General features: G+C 40.9%; 1 protein-coding gene across 1 annotated transcript; it reads right to left on the bottom strand.

The window, feature by feature from the left end:
- Positions 1-5,889: 5,889 nt before the first annotated feature.
- RSL1D1 (ribosomal L1 domain containing 1) lies at positions 5,890-17,065 on the bottom strand. The gene is made up of 9 exons (XM_037151216.2): positions 16,873-17,065; positions 16,023-16,162; positions 13,728-13,866; positions 13,035-13,183; positions 12,844-12,945; positions 10,804-10,897; positions 10,585-10,710; positions 8,420-8,719; positions 5,890-6,477 (listed from the first exon to the last, which is right to left on the bottom strand). The coding sequence occupies exons 1-9, from the start codon at positions 16,969-16,971 to the stop codon at positions 6,151-6,153; spliced, it is 1,476 nt and encodes a 491-aa protein (XP_037007111.2). The 5' UTR covers positions 16,972-17,065; the 3' UTR covers positions 5,890-6,150.
- Between the last annotated feature and the right edge of the window lie 1,546 nt (positions 17,066-18,611).

The following is an 18,611-nucleotide window of genomic DNA, read 5'->3' as shown; positions in this document are numbered from 1 at the left end:
CTCAGGATTATATGTTGCATTTTATTGAACTATGAGATTACTATACTAACCCTGGCTGTTGTGGCTCAGTTGGTTGGAATGTCATACCATAAAAATAAAGATAGTGGATTTAGTTCCTGGTCAGGGCACATGCCTAGGTTGTGGGTTTGGTCCCCAGTTGGGGTGTGTACAAGAGGCAACCAGTCTATGTTTCTCTCACGCCGATGTTTCTCTTCCTCCCTTCCCCTCTCTTTAAAATCAGTAAGTGTGCTCTTAGGTGAGGATTAAAAAAAACGATTTTTAAAAATTAGAAAAAAGACGGTTATACTGATATAAATGAAATGGAACACAAAACAAAAGCTAAGTTAATTAAAACACAGACACCATGGAACACACACTAAAAGCAACACACGCTCTGGACAAAGCACAACAAGCCAACTGTGCACAGGGTTTTTTTCCCCCCTCCTCTGCCAGTGAGAAGACCTGGGTGCAAAGTTTGCCATGCAAGGGGGAAGAAAGCTCCCAGGTGTTTCCCATTGATGCCTTGCCCTTGCCTGAGACTTCAAAGTGGTCTCTGGTGAGAGACAGGGCTGAGGAGACAGCCAGTAACTTGTCTTGGTTGGCATTTTGGTTGGCCTTTGTTGGCTTGCAAACAGATGGGCTGCCTGCATCTCAGGACCATGCAGGACCCATGTATAGATGGACTTGGCTTCTAATTAAATGTGGTTAAGAGCCGTAACCTCAACTAGCTCAAGGGAGTCGCCCCTGACATTTATTATTATTTATCTCTTATTTCTCAGGCATATAACCTGTTACCAGCAAATCCTGGTACTAGAAATGTCTTGTTACATTTCAAGAAATATTCAAGAGGCATTACCCTACCTCAAGATTATAAAGTCTTGTGTTGTGATACCTACCCTATTCATTTTAGTCCATTGGGAAGTTCTGTGCGTCGATCAAATGGGAATCTACATCATCCCTCAAATGAACAGGTGTTTATATTATGAAAGTGAATGACTAATGACTGGGTAACAAATGCTTTTACAAATAGATGTCTCTTATTCTTCACTATTAACAAAAAAAAATGGAGAAACAAATGGAGCTGACAGCTCAGTAAGAATAACTCAGTAAAAAATCATTATGTAACTGTTGCATGTAACCTTGAAATTCAAAGAACTCAATGGCACAGCTCCAATCAGACCCTTCCTAGTCCTATATTTTTATGTGTGTGAACAAGGTTGCTTTTTTTCTAGGCAAAATAAAAGCAATGGCCAGGGAGTCTTTTTAGATATGTTTGACTTCACTAGTAAAAAGAAAAGAAAACTTTAACAACTTCCAATCATACCAGAACTTATATTTATAAAAATGTAGCTTTCTTAAACCGAATAAGTGAATGTACTTAAAAACAGCCAAATATCCTTCAAGATGAACCGTCAAACACAGTTACCTCTTTGTGTTTCTAGGAAAAAGGATCTTGACTGAATGATTAAAATAACATGAATTCTCATTGGCAGAAGTTTTCATCCATCCCATTAGGTTTTTTAAAAAAAATGAATCAATCCAATAATGTAAATGTCTTGATTCTACAGATTTGGAAGGAATTCTTGACGTGGAGAGGCTAGGGCCAAAAGCATGTCATTCATTCACTTGGATGTCCTATTAAACAATGAACAATAAAAAGAGGAAATAAAAGACCTGGTTTACTCTGTCTTCTAGTTGGCTGTTCCACTTGGTTTCCCCCGTGGATGATTTGGGAAAGATGTTACCAAGTGGAGGCAACTTTGTGCTACCACACTCCTTACACCAGTGTTTCCCAACCCTCCCTTAGCACAGCAATCACTGGCTTCTTGTTAAGAACATATTCCGAGGTCCCACCAAGTAAGCAGGTCTGCAGTGAGACCAGGAGTATGCATTTTTCAAAAGGGCCATCCTGCTACCTCCAAGAACGTCTTAACATTTTCTGTGTTCTTAATGACAGACATTTAAAGGAGTAAAGTGAAGAAGGGCTGGCATTTGTCCATCACAACATAATTTCATTAAAGAACACTAAGAAAATATTCAACAGACTAGAAGAAAAAAGAAATGCTGTACTATGCATAGAAGACATACAGATGGCAAATAAGCATATTCCATACCAACACCATCAGGGACATGCAAGCTAAAACAGGATGCCACTGCACACCTGTCAGGATGGTCAGCACAGAGTCCTGAGGAGGCTGCGGAGCAACAGTAACTCTCATTGTTGGCAGCAAAGAAAATAGGAAGGCCACTTTGGGAGACAGTTTGGCAGTTTCTCACAAAACCAAACATACTCTTTTATGATCTAGCTATCCCACTTCTTGGTGTTTATCCAAAGCAATTGAAAACTTATGTCCATGCTTAAACCTGTACATAGCTGTTTATAGCAGCTTTATTAATAAATGCCAAAAACAGCAGACAGTACTGTGCCAGACAATGGAATATTTTTCAGCACACAACAGAGAAGTGTGCTATCAAGCCATGAAAAGTCATGAAGGAATATTGACTGCATTTGACTAAGTGGGGGGGGGAAAAGTGTGAAGAGGCTGCATACTGATTCCAACCACGTGACATTCTGAAAGGCAAAACCTGTTGAGATGATGAAAAGATCAGTGGTTGTCAGGGGCTCTGGGGAGAGGGTGAGAGGGTGCAGCCCAGGTGACTTTTAGGGCAGTGAAAATACTCTGTATACTATCATTATGGATACATGTTACTATACATTTGTCCATGTCCATGTGTAATGCTAAGCATGAGTAATGTCAAGGTAGGCTGGTCAGTTGTAGGAAATGTACCACTCTTGCCCTGACTGGTATAGCTCAGTGGGTTGGGTATCATCCTGCAAAGTGAAAGGTCACCAGTTCAAGGCACATGCCTGAGTTGTGGACCTGGTCCCGGGTTGGGGGCAACTGATTGTTTCTCTCCCTCTCTCCCTTCCTTCCCCTCCTCTCTAAAAATAAATAAACCCGATCTTTAAAAAACTGTACCACTCTGATGGGAGATGTTGATATGGGGGAAGCTGTACAATGTGTGGGGACAGGGAGAGATGGGAAATGTTACCTTAATTTTGCTATGAACCTAAAACTGCTCTAAAAAGTTTGTCTTAAAAAAAAAAAAAACAACACACAGAATACCTACCTACATTTAAGGGTTGTCTCTATGTAAGATTAGTGAAAAGTGACTGAGTGGTACTGTAAGATGCAGAAACCAGAGCCTGAGAATGCCACTTGAAGTAGACTAGGACATTTCAAGTTCAAAGCTGTGTTTTATGCATGTTTCCCAAGTCTAGTACTGTGGGAACTTAGTAGTTAAAGGACGTGTGGATATGTGGGTGGTTGAATGAAAATAAAAACTGATGTAACTTTGTGGCTCAGTGGCTGAGATCAAGTAAGTTTCTCGATGGGGTCATTGTTAACTTTGAGTACACTGGAGGAATAGATTTTGAGGGAAATCTATAAAGAAAAGTTGAAGTCTCTTGTCTTGGCCAGCTGGCCCAGTTGGTTGGAGCATCATCCCGCACACCAAAAGGTTGCCAGTTTGATCCCCAGTCAGGGCACATGCGGAGGTTTAAGGTTCAATCCCAGGTCGGGATGCGTATGAGAGGCAATTCGATGTTTCTCACATCAATGTTTTCTCTCCCCTCCTCTCTCTAAAATCAACAAATATATCATTGGGTGAGAGTTAAAAAAAAACAAAACAGTAGTGTCTAATTTATATTATCAATTAATGTCTTTTGAGAAGCTAAGAGACAATTTAGGTGAGTTAAAATTATAACCTATGCCCTGATAACTTCCTGTAACTCCAGGTATAGTAAATGAGTTATACAAATGGGTATTAATCCTTTTAAAACACCATGGACTAAGACATAGAATCTGGGGTTAAATATAACCACCTAAATAATTTGCCCCTTTCTCTCTTTTGGATCATTATATTATGATCCAAGGATGAATGAGAACTTATGGCTCATTAAGTCCTAACTGGGAATCTTGGTGGTATGACACTAATTATAGACGGGGAAATAGTACAATGTCAAGAAAAAAGTGTAAGTAGTTCAGAATCTTCAATATTTAACTAAATGACCAAAAAAATGTTTTTGATATCTTAAACCCTTAAACACACCCATGACTGAAAAACAGCAATTTCTTTGAGACTTCCGAATGTCTCAAGGAGACTATAAAATGCAATGTTACCTCCATTAAATGTTGGTTTGTCCAAAAAGTTCATGTATATTTTTTTCTATAAAATAAAGGACACATTTTTCATGTTCACCAATAACTTTATTGATTTGGATACTCTGAGCATGTCAGCTGTCTCCCACTATTGGCTTCTAGTGAGTAGAGGACAGGGGTGCTGCTAAACATCTTCCAATGCCTAGGACAGCCCCACAGCAGAGAATTATTTGGCCAAAATGTCGAGTACCAAGAAACTTCGCAAACCACATTCCATCAGTCACAGCACCTTCTCCGTACACTGCATGTATCTTTTTTTGCTTCCCAGTTTTTACCTTTCTTGAAATGAGAGAATACACTGAACATGTTGTGTATTTTCTTCCACCTTCAGTATTAAAATGGTTGCAAAAAAATTCAATTTTGTTTTTTTTTAAATGTATGCTGATATGACAGCCGTCACAGTACAATCTAACAAAATTGTTTGAAAGACAACTAAGCACTACTAGACCCCATAGTACAGGAAAAAACATAATGGACAGTCTGGCCAACCCAACACTCAACCTGTCTTAAATACATTCAAGGCATTTAAAGATACTAAAATTTTGATGCACACTAGTTCCCCCAAAACAAATTAACTAAATTTCAAATATTTCTTCAAAACAAAAATGTGGCAAATTTTTCGTACCAGCTCTGGGCTTGTCTGCTAAATCTCAATAGTATGGAGGATGGATCCAGAAATCAGCGCAGATGCAATCAAACACTGGCCACATACCCAACCTCTTCTCTGAACACAAAAGAATTAATATATTGTGCAGATTTCCCGTATCCCTATTGGCTGCTGCTGGGTAAGGTGTCCTTAAAACTTAAGCCTTGGAAATCGAGCACCACAATTTGAACTTTTTTATTTGCAATCCTTTCCAGAGAACCTAGTTTCTATGGAAAATGCTGAAGAATTAAGCTAACCCCCTACAACACATTATATATTCACTTTTAAAAGCCCATAAGAACAGAGGAATTAAAAATTTTGTATATTATAGGGTTTCACGACTTAAAGTTAACATTAGTTTTGTTTGTCCTGCTACCAAGCAACAAGTCTCTCGACTTGCATTGCCGACCACCGTAAAGCTTTATTCCTTGTCATTGTTTCTGAACCAAGTGACCTTTGGAAGCATGTCTCACGCTGGCCTTCCTGTACTAGTGAGCCCATTACTTCCTACTAGAGATATGTACCCCAACTCAAAGGCTGTGTACCTGAGAAATCCTTTACTGCCTCAGTATATGTTCAACAACCCAAATGTAACAGTCTACACTTCCATGTTTTCTATCATAGAGGTGCCAAATCTAAATCTATACAGGATGAGGAGTAATCTGGAGGAAGAGTGGAAGGCTTAAGGAAGTTTTTTCTTGCTTCCAGCAGGCAGGATTCAATTTGGTGTCTCTACAAATGACACCATGTTGATTTTCCTCACCAAATGTGCGCCCTCAGTGGTTTATAACCTGGGCCGACCACCACCTTTCTAAGACCCATCAAGATAAAGCAGCTCAGCATGATGGGCCACAGAACTGGAATTTTCTGTAAATTCCACAGTTGATTTGCATGCAGTAAGCCCATCACTGGCTTGAGGACAAGCTGTGGAAATGTTTGCACAAACTGCTGCTCTGCAGCCAGATAAGGACAAAGGTCACATCATAGGCATTCAAGTAAAACAAACAAGATACATAATGGTTTACTCAGTAGCAAATGTTACACTTTAATAGAAGCACTGTTATTTTCTACCGTATTGGCAAATACACAGAAGAGCAATTTAAAACATGGATTCAAACTACTGTTTCTTACACCCACGACGAACACACATCGGAATCACTTGTGAGGGTTTTAAACACATTTAAGTTGAGGCCTCACTTGTGAGAAAGTTGTGACAGGACCTGGTATTTCCCCAAAGCTTCCCAGGCAGCCCTGATGTTTCCTCCTGGTTCAGTCATGACTTTAGGCTGACAGGAGCACTTTGGGTTTTTTGGGCCACTGTTTGGGGGTGTGGGTAGCTTTCCTCGCAGATTTATTAGCTGTAGTGAAGAACTTGGCCTCTGGCTTTTTGGGTGTCTGTCTTGGGTCTTTTTTCCCCAACTGAGAGTTTCTCTCCTTCTCCACCTCTTCTTTGATTCTTGGCTTCTTCCCTGGGTTTTTACCTGGACCCTTGGGCTCTGCTGCTTTTAGGGTCTCCAAAACTGCAATGGACTTTCTCTTCTTTCCACGGGTAGTGCTGGGACCAAGACCCTTTTTTGGAGACTTCTTTCCTGTGGCATGTTTTTGTATCTAAGTAAAAGAATAAAGTTAGGTCAGGAGAAAAAAGGAAACCAATGAATGGACAACATAACTCCACGAATCACTGTTTGATTATTTAGGTAACTCCCCGAAGGTACACCTCGGCACGATGAAATGAGCAATGGTTTCTCTTTGTGTCATGCAGACATTTTGAAAGACAGCTGTAGTCCATCATTCACGATTACAAAGAGGGCCCTGGTGGTCCTCCTGGTCCAATCAAAGGACAATCATCTTCCCCAATGGCTGAGGGTAGGGCCTCCTGGAAGCAGCCACTGGGAGCACAGTAGGAAGACCTGTAACCTAACTCTGACTCTTATCTTCTTCAGCTGTAAATTCCCTACAGGTGGGGTAAGGCATGGGGTTCCCAAACTGTGTATAAAATCCAACTGAGCGGCCTTTTATAAAAACCCACTTCCTAAAGTTTTATTTGGAGTTCTCTGATGAATGTGTTACACACCAGGAATCCTGAATTTTTTTCAAGCACTCCAGATGACTAGTATGATGATTCAAGAACAACATTCTAGCAATGGACTCTGTCCAATATAGTAGGTTATGCACACCAAAATAACCTAACCACCAAACAAACAAAACTTTGTTTCCAATAAATTATGGAGAATGTGAAAAACATCAAAAATATTAAAAACAAAACTTGCTAATAACTTTACCCCATAATAGTAACAATTCTCACTCTCTCCCATGAGTATGTATCTAAAAGCTAAATATTATGCCTTTTCCCCAACTATTTCATTACTATTTCCTAAGCACTATAAACTCTTACTAAACATTATTTCTAGTAACTTTACAGAAACTACCATAAGGCTAGTTTGCTACTACCCTTGAAAATTGTTTTCATTTTTTGCCTTTACAGTGAACAATGATGAGACTTCAATATATTACCTAAATAGATGGATTCAAAACACTTTACAGCTCTTAACAAACAAGACTGTTAGCTATGCTTTGCACTCTTTCATTTCTAACATGTTACCTGCCAGCCCCATATAAGCAAACAGCTTACTTTTTCTAAAAACAATTATACTGCAAAATTAATATCATGATCACTTATGTTAACTTCAAGGTCATTTAAGAAATTCAGTAGTGCTTTATGGGCACTTTGAAAGGAATGTTTTCACTAAGAGATATAAATTACAGCACCATTGAAGAGTTTAAGGGTCACTGGTAGGAGGAACAGGTCAGGTAATGCTGTGGGCCCAGGATGCCCCAGTGCAGGTCCTCTCTGCACACATGGTGGGTAGGGGAGCCTTCTAGACTCTTAGAGACCTATTTTCCCCCTTGTTTTCAAGGTTTCCCCCAATAGGTGTAAGGATACTATGAGTATAAGTAAAAGCATTATCAAAGGGCCAACATTTAAAAAACTCAGTTCCTTTCAATGACCTTCATTAAACTGATGAAGCCAGATTTCTGTTAAGACCTACTGGGGGATGAGGTGCTTGAAAGATTTCAGAGGCAGGATCCAGGACTCATGTTTCCCTGGTAAGTTTCCTAAGACAAAGTAGGTGGTGAAGTAGGTGGTGATCCAGGACTCATCGCCTTCAGAAACTGAACCTCTGCCCCAACGCCCACCCCACCCTGCTTCTTAAAACCACAGGTCAAGTTTCTCACAATTAGTAATATGGTTAAGTCTTCCTTGACTACAAGGTACACAAAGACTGTGTTTACTATACATGGCTCCACTATTTAAACAAAAGGTCAAGTAATTGATGGTAACTATCTTCTGGGTTCTTAGGGTTTGCCCTGGTATTTTTCTCTTTTACTTCAAAATCTTTGGTGGACCAGGTTTCCCTCCAAATACAATTCCACAAACAGTGCCTCCCACCTGTGTTGCACTTCTTCCATCAACACTCAGCAGTGACTGCCTGACACATAGTGGTCACTGAATCAATTTACTGGAAATATTAAATATCAGTAAACATACTTCTATGTTTTCTTTGGTGGGAGTTTCTCCTATTGGAACCAGCAATGGAATTTCTTCTTCAGATTCGTCTTGCACTTTTGGGGGGGCTTTTACTCTGCAGGGCTCTTTCTTCTCAGGCTTCGGGGTCTCTTTCTTCTGGGGTCCGGGGTCCTTTACTGGAAGACCACTAGTTTTAGCGGCCACCACCTCTGTGGTTGGGGCTGATGTAGCCTTGCTAGCCTGTTTCATTAGCTTTTTGTTTCTTTTCTTCTCCTTTCGTTTTTCATTATGTTCTTTTCGCTTTTGTATTTTCTTTTCTTCCTACCAAAAACCAAACATAATTTTAGTAGGAGATACTTTAGTTGGAAAATAAACAACAGAGATTTAGCACCTACGGTTCTGATTACTCATAAGCTCCCTGAAAGGGCCTTGACCGGTAAGTACAAGCTCTAATAAAGCAAATCCCATTATCAGTACTTGAACCCCATCCCCACTGTGTTTCTGAGTCATGGCCACTGATGCACTTTATGTGGTAAATTACATATCAGTACTCAAAATCTGGGTATCTGAAGTACACAGTCGCAGGGTTTGTGAAAGTCAACCTCATTATAGATGAGTTAAGAATTATCCTAGATTGCATAGTATATGATGATGTGATTATATCTTAAGCTGTTACTGAAAAAAATGCCAAAAAAACCAAAAAACCCTGACCAATCTTTTTCTACTTTAAGTTGTGGTTGCAATTTAAAACAGTAAAAAATTCCAGAGGTCCATAATCCTTACCACAGAGTACTGTTAAATAACATCAATTGTAGCGTCCAAATTCCACTTTAAACAGCAAATTCCTACATCTTTGCAAAGCCCTCTACTGAACCTGCTGACGGATGGCAAAAATCCTGACTTCCTGCTTCCTATAATAGCAGTCTATATTATTTCTGTTCATCCTCCAAATAAAAACAAGTAAAAAGGCAAAGTAAAATATTTAAAATTGTTTTCCTTTTTTTTGTAAAAGTACCAAAAAGCTAAAAATATACTGTAAGAAATTAAAAATGGGGACCCCATGGGGTGAGCCCAGAATCCATCTTTGCCCCTTGGAGTATCTCCTGATTACTAACTTTTGCCTTAACAGCCATGTGAGACTAGGGTTGGGGGTCGTATGCAAAGGGAAATCAAATCCCAGCATCCACACTGGACTGGGAGTCTAAGAGGAAAACCCCCCCTCATGGTAAGCTGGGGCCTGTGAGGTCCTCCTTCAAGCCGAAGATGAACAGAAAATCCTGCAGGTTTAGCATCATGCTTTGTTTTGTACTTCAGGAACCCTCAAGCCTTAGATGTGCTTTCAGGTGGTCCAGACGGAGAGTGGTGCCCCCAGGTACCCAGCAGACATACATGTCTTCCCCCAGAGAAGGGATCTTCACCCTACAGCTCAAATTATTTCTACAAATAATTTTCCAAATGCCACAACCATTAGGCAATCAGAGAACCAAATACATAAGGAACCAGCCTTCTACTAGTGGCATCAGCAGACGACTAACGAGTAATGATGCTTACAATTTTAAGAATCAAGACTACTTATAAATAACAGAAAACCAAAAGAAGCCAAGCCAATTTGAAAAAGAACAAAACACGTACCTTCTTGAAGTTAAAAAAAAAACACACACAAAAAAACTAAAGTTAAAAACTCATTGGACACAATTAACATGGATGAAGAAAGAATAAACAAACTAGGAGACTGGTCCAACAAAAAGCAAAAATTCTTTTTATCTCATTCTGACTTTTTCAATAGCACCTGTTAGCAATTAAAACCTACAAACCAAAAACAGGTACCTGTTAGCCTAACAGAATCTCAAATTCTGCCCATAAATAACAAAGAACTTATATTGGATTTGGGTTTTCCTCTCTCTCTTAGCTCCCCTTGCCAATAAATAGACCCTTTCTAAGTCTAATTAGACCTTTTAAGAGAAATTAAAACACCTAACTTATCATATATATCAGATATTTATATCCTGTACTTTATTCACATCAATTATTAACTAAGCTCATATATAAAGAGAGAACAACGAACACAAATGCACAGGCACTGGAAACAACTGCAAGACAAGTCACGCAGGGATGCGAACCTCGCTCTCTCTGGGCAGCATCTACATCCATGGTTACGTCCATCTAGTATTTAAAATGCTACTCACTTTTTTCTTCTGACTAGGAGTGTACACTCCTTTGGCTTCATCCCGACTGCTGACAAATGAAGAAAAAACTGGAAGGGCAACAGATCTCTCAGTTTTCACATACAAAAGTTTCACACTCTCCCACTTCTGAAACAAACAAAAAGAAGAGTAAGATAAACTATGCATGCTTTGCTTCTTTTCATGAACAATCCACCAGTCAATGCATCTACAAGACTATACCTCCGGCAATTTCTGTGAAAGCATTTTCGTCACAGCAACAATGTTTTCGGTGATGTGCTGAGCCTGCATTCCAGTATGACCGATGCGTATAGTGCTGAAATTTAATAAAGTTTCAGACAAACAAGATTTTTAAAAATAATTCTTCAAAATAAGGCACAGGCAGGTATGTTAGAAATATATACAGTCCTAAAAAAAAAAACACAGGTCCACTTGAATCAGCCCACAGCTTTTCTGAGGACAACTACCCCTGGCAGCGACCACTCTCAAAAGGAAAAACTTCCAGAAGGACTGCTTGCTTTGTCTTCAGAGTCCCACTGTCATGACCCAGCTGCCACCTCTAAAACAAGTAGTTCTTCTCCCTCCTAAGAATCGGTCTTCATGCCAAAAGCATGACCATCCCTTCAACTGAAGCAGAGTGCAGACATAAGCCAACTGGGAAGCAGAAGTGCCCGATGTTTAGCCACTGGGTCCACCTTCCCCACCATGGGAGCCAAAAGGCAGGTGTCTCGGAAGCAGGGTGAGACAGGGGCTGGTGGTCCCACCTCCCTCCAGGCAAACAAGGGGCTGTGACCATCCTCTGTGCCCACTGACACCTACATGAAAGCACACCTTTGCTTTGCAGATGGAAAAATAGCAAGAAGGGAGGGGAGGGAATGAGGGAAAGAGGAAGGGGAAGTTGAGGAAGGGGAAGTTAAGGAAGGAGATGGTGGGAAGAAGATAGAAAACTACTGTTAGGAAAAGGCGGGAATGGAGATAAAAGAATGATTTTAGGTTTTCATATTGTTTTTATTAGTTGTCCATAATGTTTCTAATCTGTAGATGTGGCTTGTAAAAACCTCAGGGGCAGAAAACTGCTACTCCTTTATCTAGCTGCATGGTGCTGTCCCCTTCTCCCAGCTACTCACTGATCCCAGGAACCAGGCCTCTGACCGTCTAGCTAACTGCTTCCCATGAGCCATTACTTTGATGTCAGCCTCCAACCAAAGAGTAAGGGTCCAGGCCTGATGAACAACTCTTCTCAGCTACCTAATGACACCCAATTAAGGGACTTCCCATTTGAAGGCAGAAGGCTACACCAGAGCCCACCTGTTTTACCCAAATTCCAGTCAGCCCTACTTGGAAACACTCTGCCAAGGGCTGGCCTCCCTGGTGCGTAGAGTTAAGAAACCTTGGTGATCCTATTTTATGGAATGTGTGACCCTGGGTACACATGGACTCCTGGATATCTTTGAGAGGAAGGACCATACTCTACAGCTCAACCCTACTGGCAGCTGCTCAAACCCACACCACATATGCTCAAATCAGCAGTCTAAATATTTTACAACATGATTTTGAATATGTTTAAAGCAAGATGGAGGTAGATCTTCACATTAAAGAATACGATGCTGGTAACATGAAAGCCCAGAGCCACTGACAGTCTCTAAGCATTGATCTTATTCTCTTTGCTATCCTTAATCTACAGGTACCCTATCCAATATGTTAAGTATTAGCCACTAGGCACATGTGCCTATTCTAATTTAAGTTAATTAAAATCCAACAAAATAAGAAATTTGATTCCTCAGCTGCAGCAGCCACATTTCAAGTGCTCACCAACCATATATGGCTAATGACTCCTGCAGGAGACAGCAGGGACACAAACCATTTCCGTCTCTGTAGAAAGTTCTATGGGACAGCATTGTTCTAGAGAACTGAGTATGTCTAAGGCAAGGGTATCAAATTCACTTTCACCGGGGGCCACATCAGCCTCACAGTTGCCTTCAGAGGGCTGAATGTGTCTGAGGACTGTATAAGTGTAACTACTCCTTAACAGCTAAGTGAAACTCGGTGTTGCCACCGGGCAGAAACCAGGTGACGGCTGGACATAACAAGGTGGAGGGTTGGATTCAGCCCACAGACCTTGTGTTAGCCACCTGTGGTCTAAGGAATGAATTTTAGTTTTGACAGAAGGATCTGGTTTCATTAGCACTATCTTGTAAAAATGCTTATAAAATCATTATTAAATAGATTAAACACAGATACACATTGACTCCTTTTACCAACCTGCAAGAACCACTTTTAGAGATATTTAAGACAGTTCCACCTATAGATGCGTTGATCTCTTTGGAAAGATTCTTGGCTTTAAGGTTTACAGGTACTGGAACTCTGTAACAAGACAGAGGCATTTAGAGCATGATGCGTATACACCTATAAACTGTGTGCTGCTCAAGTCCAGGCACTGCTCAGAAACTTACTTCTTTCTCTTATAAAAATGTCTCCCAAGGTGTGAGGGTAAGAGCCGCCTGATTCTTGCATCAGTAAGGAAGAGGTCGAAACTACCCAGGAGGCGGAGTTTGGCCTCGTAGGCTTTATACTCCTTTTTTAAAGTTCGGAAGGGGATAACCTAGAAAACACAGAACACAAAAAGCTAAGCAAACGAACAACAGCAAAAAGAAATATTTGGGCAACAATTTGTATTCAGATTTTAAAATGTCCTGGAGCCACTGCTTAGTGAACATGTGAGTGCCTGAAATGTGCCAGGCACTACGCTAAATGCGGGGAACATGGAGACAAATGATATGGGAACCTCAGCTAAAGAATCAGTATCAACAATTACAAACCAGGGTGAGAAGTGCCAAGTCAGAAGCAAACACAGGATGCTCTGGAAGTACAGAGGAAATGACATAATGGAGCAACTATGTCAAATCTTCAAGAAAGTTACTGATGTTCACAGTGAGCTTTGGGTCAACAAACCTAGACAACTCAGTCATTATAGGAGAGATGGAATATGCCCTACCTAAAGTCAAGGAGAAATTTAAAATAAAAAAATTAAAATTAATAATTAAATTTCTAGGAGAGATGTACTATGTAGTGTAGCAATGTATTACTTATCACTCTAACTGAATCAAATCTTTTAATTGTCTTGAAAATATTAACCTGTTCCCTACCTGAGAAATGGTTTTAATTCCATGGTTGTTTAAAAGCTTCTTATAAAAACATTCTGTCTTTTCAGGTGTTACATTGGGTTCGTCCTTAGTAAATAAACAAACATCTGCTAAATCTGATCGAATACCATGAGGCAAGGACCTGCAAAATACATGAGAAGGAACTAAGCAATAAAGCATTATTATACACAGAATGTCTGGTTAAACTCCACGGAATACACAAGACGTTTATTGTCATTTCAATAAACTCCATTCACACTACTTAAACTACAGCAAATACTACACTGAGAACACTTAAAAATATATTTGGTTTTCAATGGTATGGAAGAGAGATTTAAGGTCAAGTATGTCATCAAATACCCATAGGGCAAAATATCAATTAATATTTGAAATATAATGAGTCCAAATACAAAGACACCCAAAATAGTTCATACGTAAAACTATTATTTTATGTGTAACCATATGCAGATGTCCTATAACGTGCTAGAATTGATTTTCATCCGGACAATTCTGGTTCAGAACTTGCAAAAAAGCTGTGTTCCATAAACAACACAGCTCTTAAGAGGTGAAAAAGCACACATGGCACAAACCAAGAGGGACCAGAATATATACCGTTATTATTGTGTTAAGATTTTTTTAATTTTCCAATAAAAAAATTTTATTGATTTTTAGAAAGAGAAACACTGGTTTGTTGTTCCACTTATTTATGCATTCATTGGTTGACACTTACATGTGCCCAGACCAAGGACTGAACCCACAACCTTGGCATATCAGGACGATGCTCAAACCAACAGCTACCCAGCTAAGGTATTTGTTGAGTCTTAAAAAAGAGAAGAAATTGATGCACTTACTAGGCCTACATGTTTGAGGAAACAGTTCCTTAGTTTAAGAAGAGAGTGATGCATAGTAGAATTGCCAGATGAGATGGGAAGTGCTATGAAGCTGGTAAGTGGCAGAAATCACTAGGAGGAATGCAGTTGGGAAAATATTCTATAGACAATAAGAGAGCTTTCAGAAGGGAAAACTGCCTTAGTAAAGGTGTGGAATAAAGAATGCAGGAAGGATATAGAAAGCAATAACTGAGGCAATTTGGCTGAGGCAGGTTTGTGAATGTTACTTAATAGAGATTCTGGATATCAACAATTTGTAATCATTCCCACCATCTTTACTGCTTTCTTTGGCAGAGCTGGCTTTCTGATACTTAGGAAATGAGTCTCTGCAAAGAGGCAGTGTTATTAGAATACAGGACGCCCAGTTAAATTTTAAGTATTTTTAAAGTAAAAGTAGATCCCAAATATTACATGGGACCTATTTATACTAAAAAACTACTTTTGTTTTTATTTAAGTCTGGTCATTGCAGAGGGGGCATCTCTGACCTAACAGTTCTGCAATAAAGAATGTGTAATTACTGCCCTGGCTGCTATGGCTCAGTTGGTTGGGGCGTTATCCCATAGCCATAGAGTTGTGGGTTTGATTCCTGGTCCCAGTCAGGGCACTTGCCTAGGTTGTCCCTTCAATCCCCAGCCTGGGTGCATATAGAAGCAGTCAGCTGGTATTTCTCTCTCCCTTTGATGTTTCTCTCTCTCTCTCTCTCTCTTCCTCTTTCTCTAAAAGCAATGAAATAATGTCCTTGGGTGAGGATTAAAAAAAAAAAAAGAAGAAGAATGTGTTAATTCTACTGGCTTCTTTTCCATAAGGAATCTGCTGCCAAGTCTTTAACAGTATAAAGAAAAAAGTCCAGGATATCAGGGACTACCTTGACATGGAAAGATAAGCCAATTCTATGAAAACACAAAAGCTGTTTAACCCATTCTAACCTTTATTCTCTCAAAAACAGGGTTTCAAATTCAATAGAACTGCTTAAAATTGTCCACCAAGCCCCCAGAAAACTGGTGAAATTTCTAGAAAATCTAAGCCCATCTGAATCCCTATTTTTAAAAGATTTTGTTTATTTATTTTTAAAGAGAGAGAGTAAGGGAGGGAAAAAGAGAGGGAGAGAAACATCAATGTGTGGTGGCCTCTCCCATGTGCCCCCACTGGGGACCCAACCTGCACCCAGGCATGAGCCTCGACTGGGAATCGAACCAGAGACTCCCTGGTTGGCAGGCCAACACTCAATCCACTGAGCGACACACCAGCTAGGGCTGAATTCCTATTTTTTTAAGGCACAACTATTTATATCAACTTGTATTTTTATTTTGAGTTCGCAAAGTTTCCACTAGAAACCAAGTTGCAGTTAAAGCTACACAGAATTGACATAACAGATAAAAACAGCAAAGGCAGAAAACCACAACTTACAATCTGACCCTTAGTTCTTTACTTGGAATTTTCCATAATACCACCATTAAAAAGAAATTTTCTTTCTCGTTCAAAAGTAATCCATTCCCGTTTTTCCTGGACCTGGAATGTGCCAACAGAGCTTCCACTGCCTTTCTGATCTGTAAAGTGGAAATACACAAATAAACTAAATCTCAATCTAATTTAGCATTTTCTCTCTTCCCACACCCTTTCCCTTTTTTCTTCTCTTGCTCGAATTCTATTTTAATAGGCAACCTCCGCAACAACAGCTATTAGGACCCTGCAATTTATAAGCACAGGGATGTACGAATCCATCAGATGCCCTAAGATCCCCTTCTAACATCCATCTGAAATAAAGTGCCAGATGGAACATGCTTCTCCTGTTCGTGACGACGGCAGTAAACAGCGGAGACTGCGTAGTAAATGCGCGACACTCTACGACTAGCGTTTACTCTGTGCCAGGCCTTTGGCTACAATCTTTGACGTGCATTACCTCCTCTGATACTGGAAAGCAGAGGATAAGAGAGCCCATTTTATATACTACATAACCGAGGCTTGCAAAATTAAGCGACTTAGTCGTAGTCAAACGGTAGGGAAGGAAAGCCTTGTACGTCTCACCCCAGAGTCCTACGCTATACCTGCAATACAATTCAAGAGAGCCAGGCCGCAGGGCTGGGATAAACGGGCACCTACCCGCGCGACTAAAAGAGTGGGCGGGCTGACAGCACTGTGAACTAGTGACCCTTTCAAAGCTCCGGGGGCATCTAAGGAGGTTCAGAGTCCGCCTAAGGCACCACGAACATCACAAGGCCACCTCATTTCCATAACCCCCTCCCCAAGGGACTCTCACCTGCCCTTTATCCAGCTGTTCCAGTGCGGTTGGGGTCGCTGAGGTCGAGTCTGAGGTTGCGGTTGAGGTGGCGACGGGAGTTGGATCCGAATCCTCCATCTTTCTGCGTCTCACCTCGTGCAAAATCGCGTGCAAGAGCCCACAGCTAACACTTCGTGCGCGTGCTCATGCGCAAGCCCAAGCCACTAGCAGGAAGTTAGGAAGCGTGGTGCGGATTCTTTGCGTCACTTCCGGGCGTCGCTCTATGGAGTTTGGCGGGCCTGAGCAAATTGAGTGTCTTCCCTGAGCTAACACGTCTCCTTCCCTTTTGCTCTGTGTTTCATTGAGTGTTGGGGAGCAGCCTGGCGATTTTGGTTTCTCTCTTTAACAAATGACATCCGGCAAGGGCCTGGAGGCGGTAGAGGAGGCCCGTCCACTCACCCAGTGAGGATCTCTCGTTCTCCGTGGACCCCCGCCTTTGGGCAGGCCGCGAGGGGCGTCGGGAGAGCGGGAAGTTCTGGCCCTACCACGCACCTGCCGAGTGACTTTGGGCAAACCTCTGACGTTGCCCAGGCAGTTTCCTTGAATGCGGAGGTGGCAGGAACCGCCCCACCGCTGGTGGGAATTCTGTGGAATCGGGCACAGGAAACACCAGCTACGTCGTTAAGAGGTATGGGTCGCTGGACGAAGGAGCCAGAGCCAGTAAGAGCTTCGGGTGTCACAGAGGTGGGAGGTAAGAGCATATAAACATAATCGTGCAGGCTGGAATACGGTGTGGAAAGTTTCCCTCCTGTCCCACATCCCCAGAAGTGACCACTGTTAACTGTTTCTTCTGGAACTTTACAGAGTATTCTAGGCATACTTAGTAAATAGTTATTATTCTTTCTCTCTGTGTGTGGATGGGTTTAAATTTAATCTTTTTTCTTTTAAACATAAGTGGTAGCTTAGTATACCCATCGTTCTATACGCTGACTTTTCCTCATAACGTATCTTGGAGGTTGGCCAAGTCAGTATATAATGCTCTGCTTCATCTTTTTAAACTCCGAATGACCTTCCTGTATGTAGATAAGCAATAGTTTTAGTTTTTTGATGGGTCTTTAGGGTGGTTCTAGTCTTTTTGGAACTAGCTGTGGAAATTTTTGAGCGATAAAGAATGAGAACAGTTTTCATGTCAGTGTTCAAAAAACCAAAACCCTTCCTCCATATTACCAAAGCTGGAGGAATGGGTGTTCAGCTGCTGATCTCTAATAACACTTTATCTTTGATCAATTTATAGATGAAAAAATTTTTTAAAGATTTTATTTACTTATCTTTGAAGGGAGGGGGAAGTAGAGGGAGAGAAATGTTGATGCAGGAGAGATATATTGATGGGTTGCCTCTCCGTGCCCTCAACTGGGTACCTGGCGGGCAACCCAGGCATGTACCCTGACTGGGAGTTGGCCTTTCAGGCCCCAGGCCAAAACTCAATCCACTGAGCCACACTAGCCAGGGCAGAGGAAATTTTCTAAACTCTTTGGTACCTACTCTCACTCATCTATTCTAGAATCTAGTATAAGATGGAATTAGTTTTAGCACAAGATTATAAATTGTTATATTAAACTTCACTTATCAATGTTTTCTACTATGTGCAAAGAGCATTAGGGCTGTTAGATGTTTGTCACCTGCATTCAAGTTTGAAAATGAGACTTCTAGGCCAAGGGAATGGTATGCATTCAGGCGCAAGAGTACAGCGGTGTTTGGAAGTGGTAAGAGTGGCTGGA

This window comes from Artibeus jamaicensis, unplaced genomic scaffold (assembly GCF_021234435.1).
Source record: "Artibeus jamaicensis isolate MK-2021 breed Jamaican fruit bat unplaced genomic scaffold, CSHL_Jam_final contig_729, whole genome shotgun sequence".
NCBI lineage: Eukaryota > Metazoa > Chordata > Mammalia > Chiroptera > Phyllostomidae > Artibeus > Artibeus jamaicensis.
Note: the sequence above shows the minus strand (reverse complement) of the source record. Positions and strands in the feature narration are given on the sequence as shown.

Bases quoted from the DNA above. Each gene is read 5' to 3' on its own strand.
- RSL1D1 (XM_037151216.2), bottom strand. From the start codon at position 16,971: ATGGAGGATTCGGATCCAACTCCCGTCGCCACCTCAACCGCAACCTCA. The intron at 10,898-12,843 runs GTTGGTAAAAGG...ATTAAATTTCAG, and splicing joins TCTAAAAGTGGTTCTTGCAG to CACTATACGCATCGGTCATA. The intron at 6,478-8,419 runs GTATGTTTACTG...TCTTTTACTTAG, and splicing joins CCACCAAAGAAAACATAGAA to ATACAAAAACATGCCACAGG.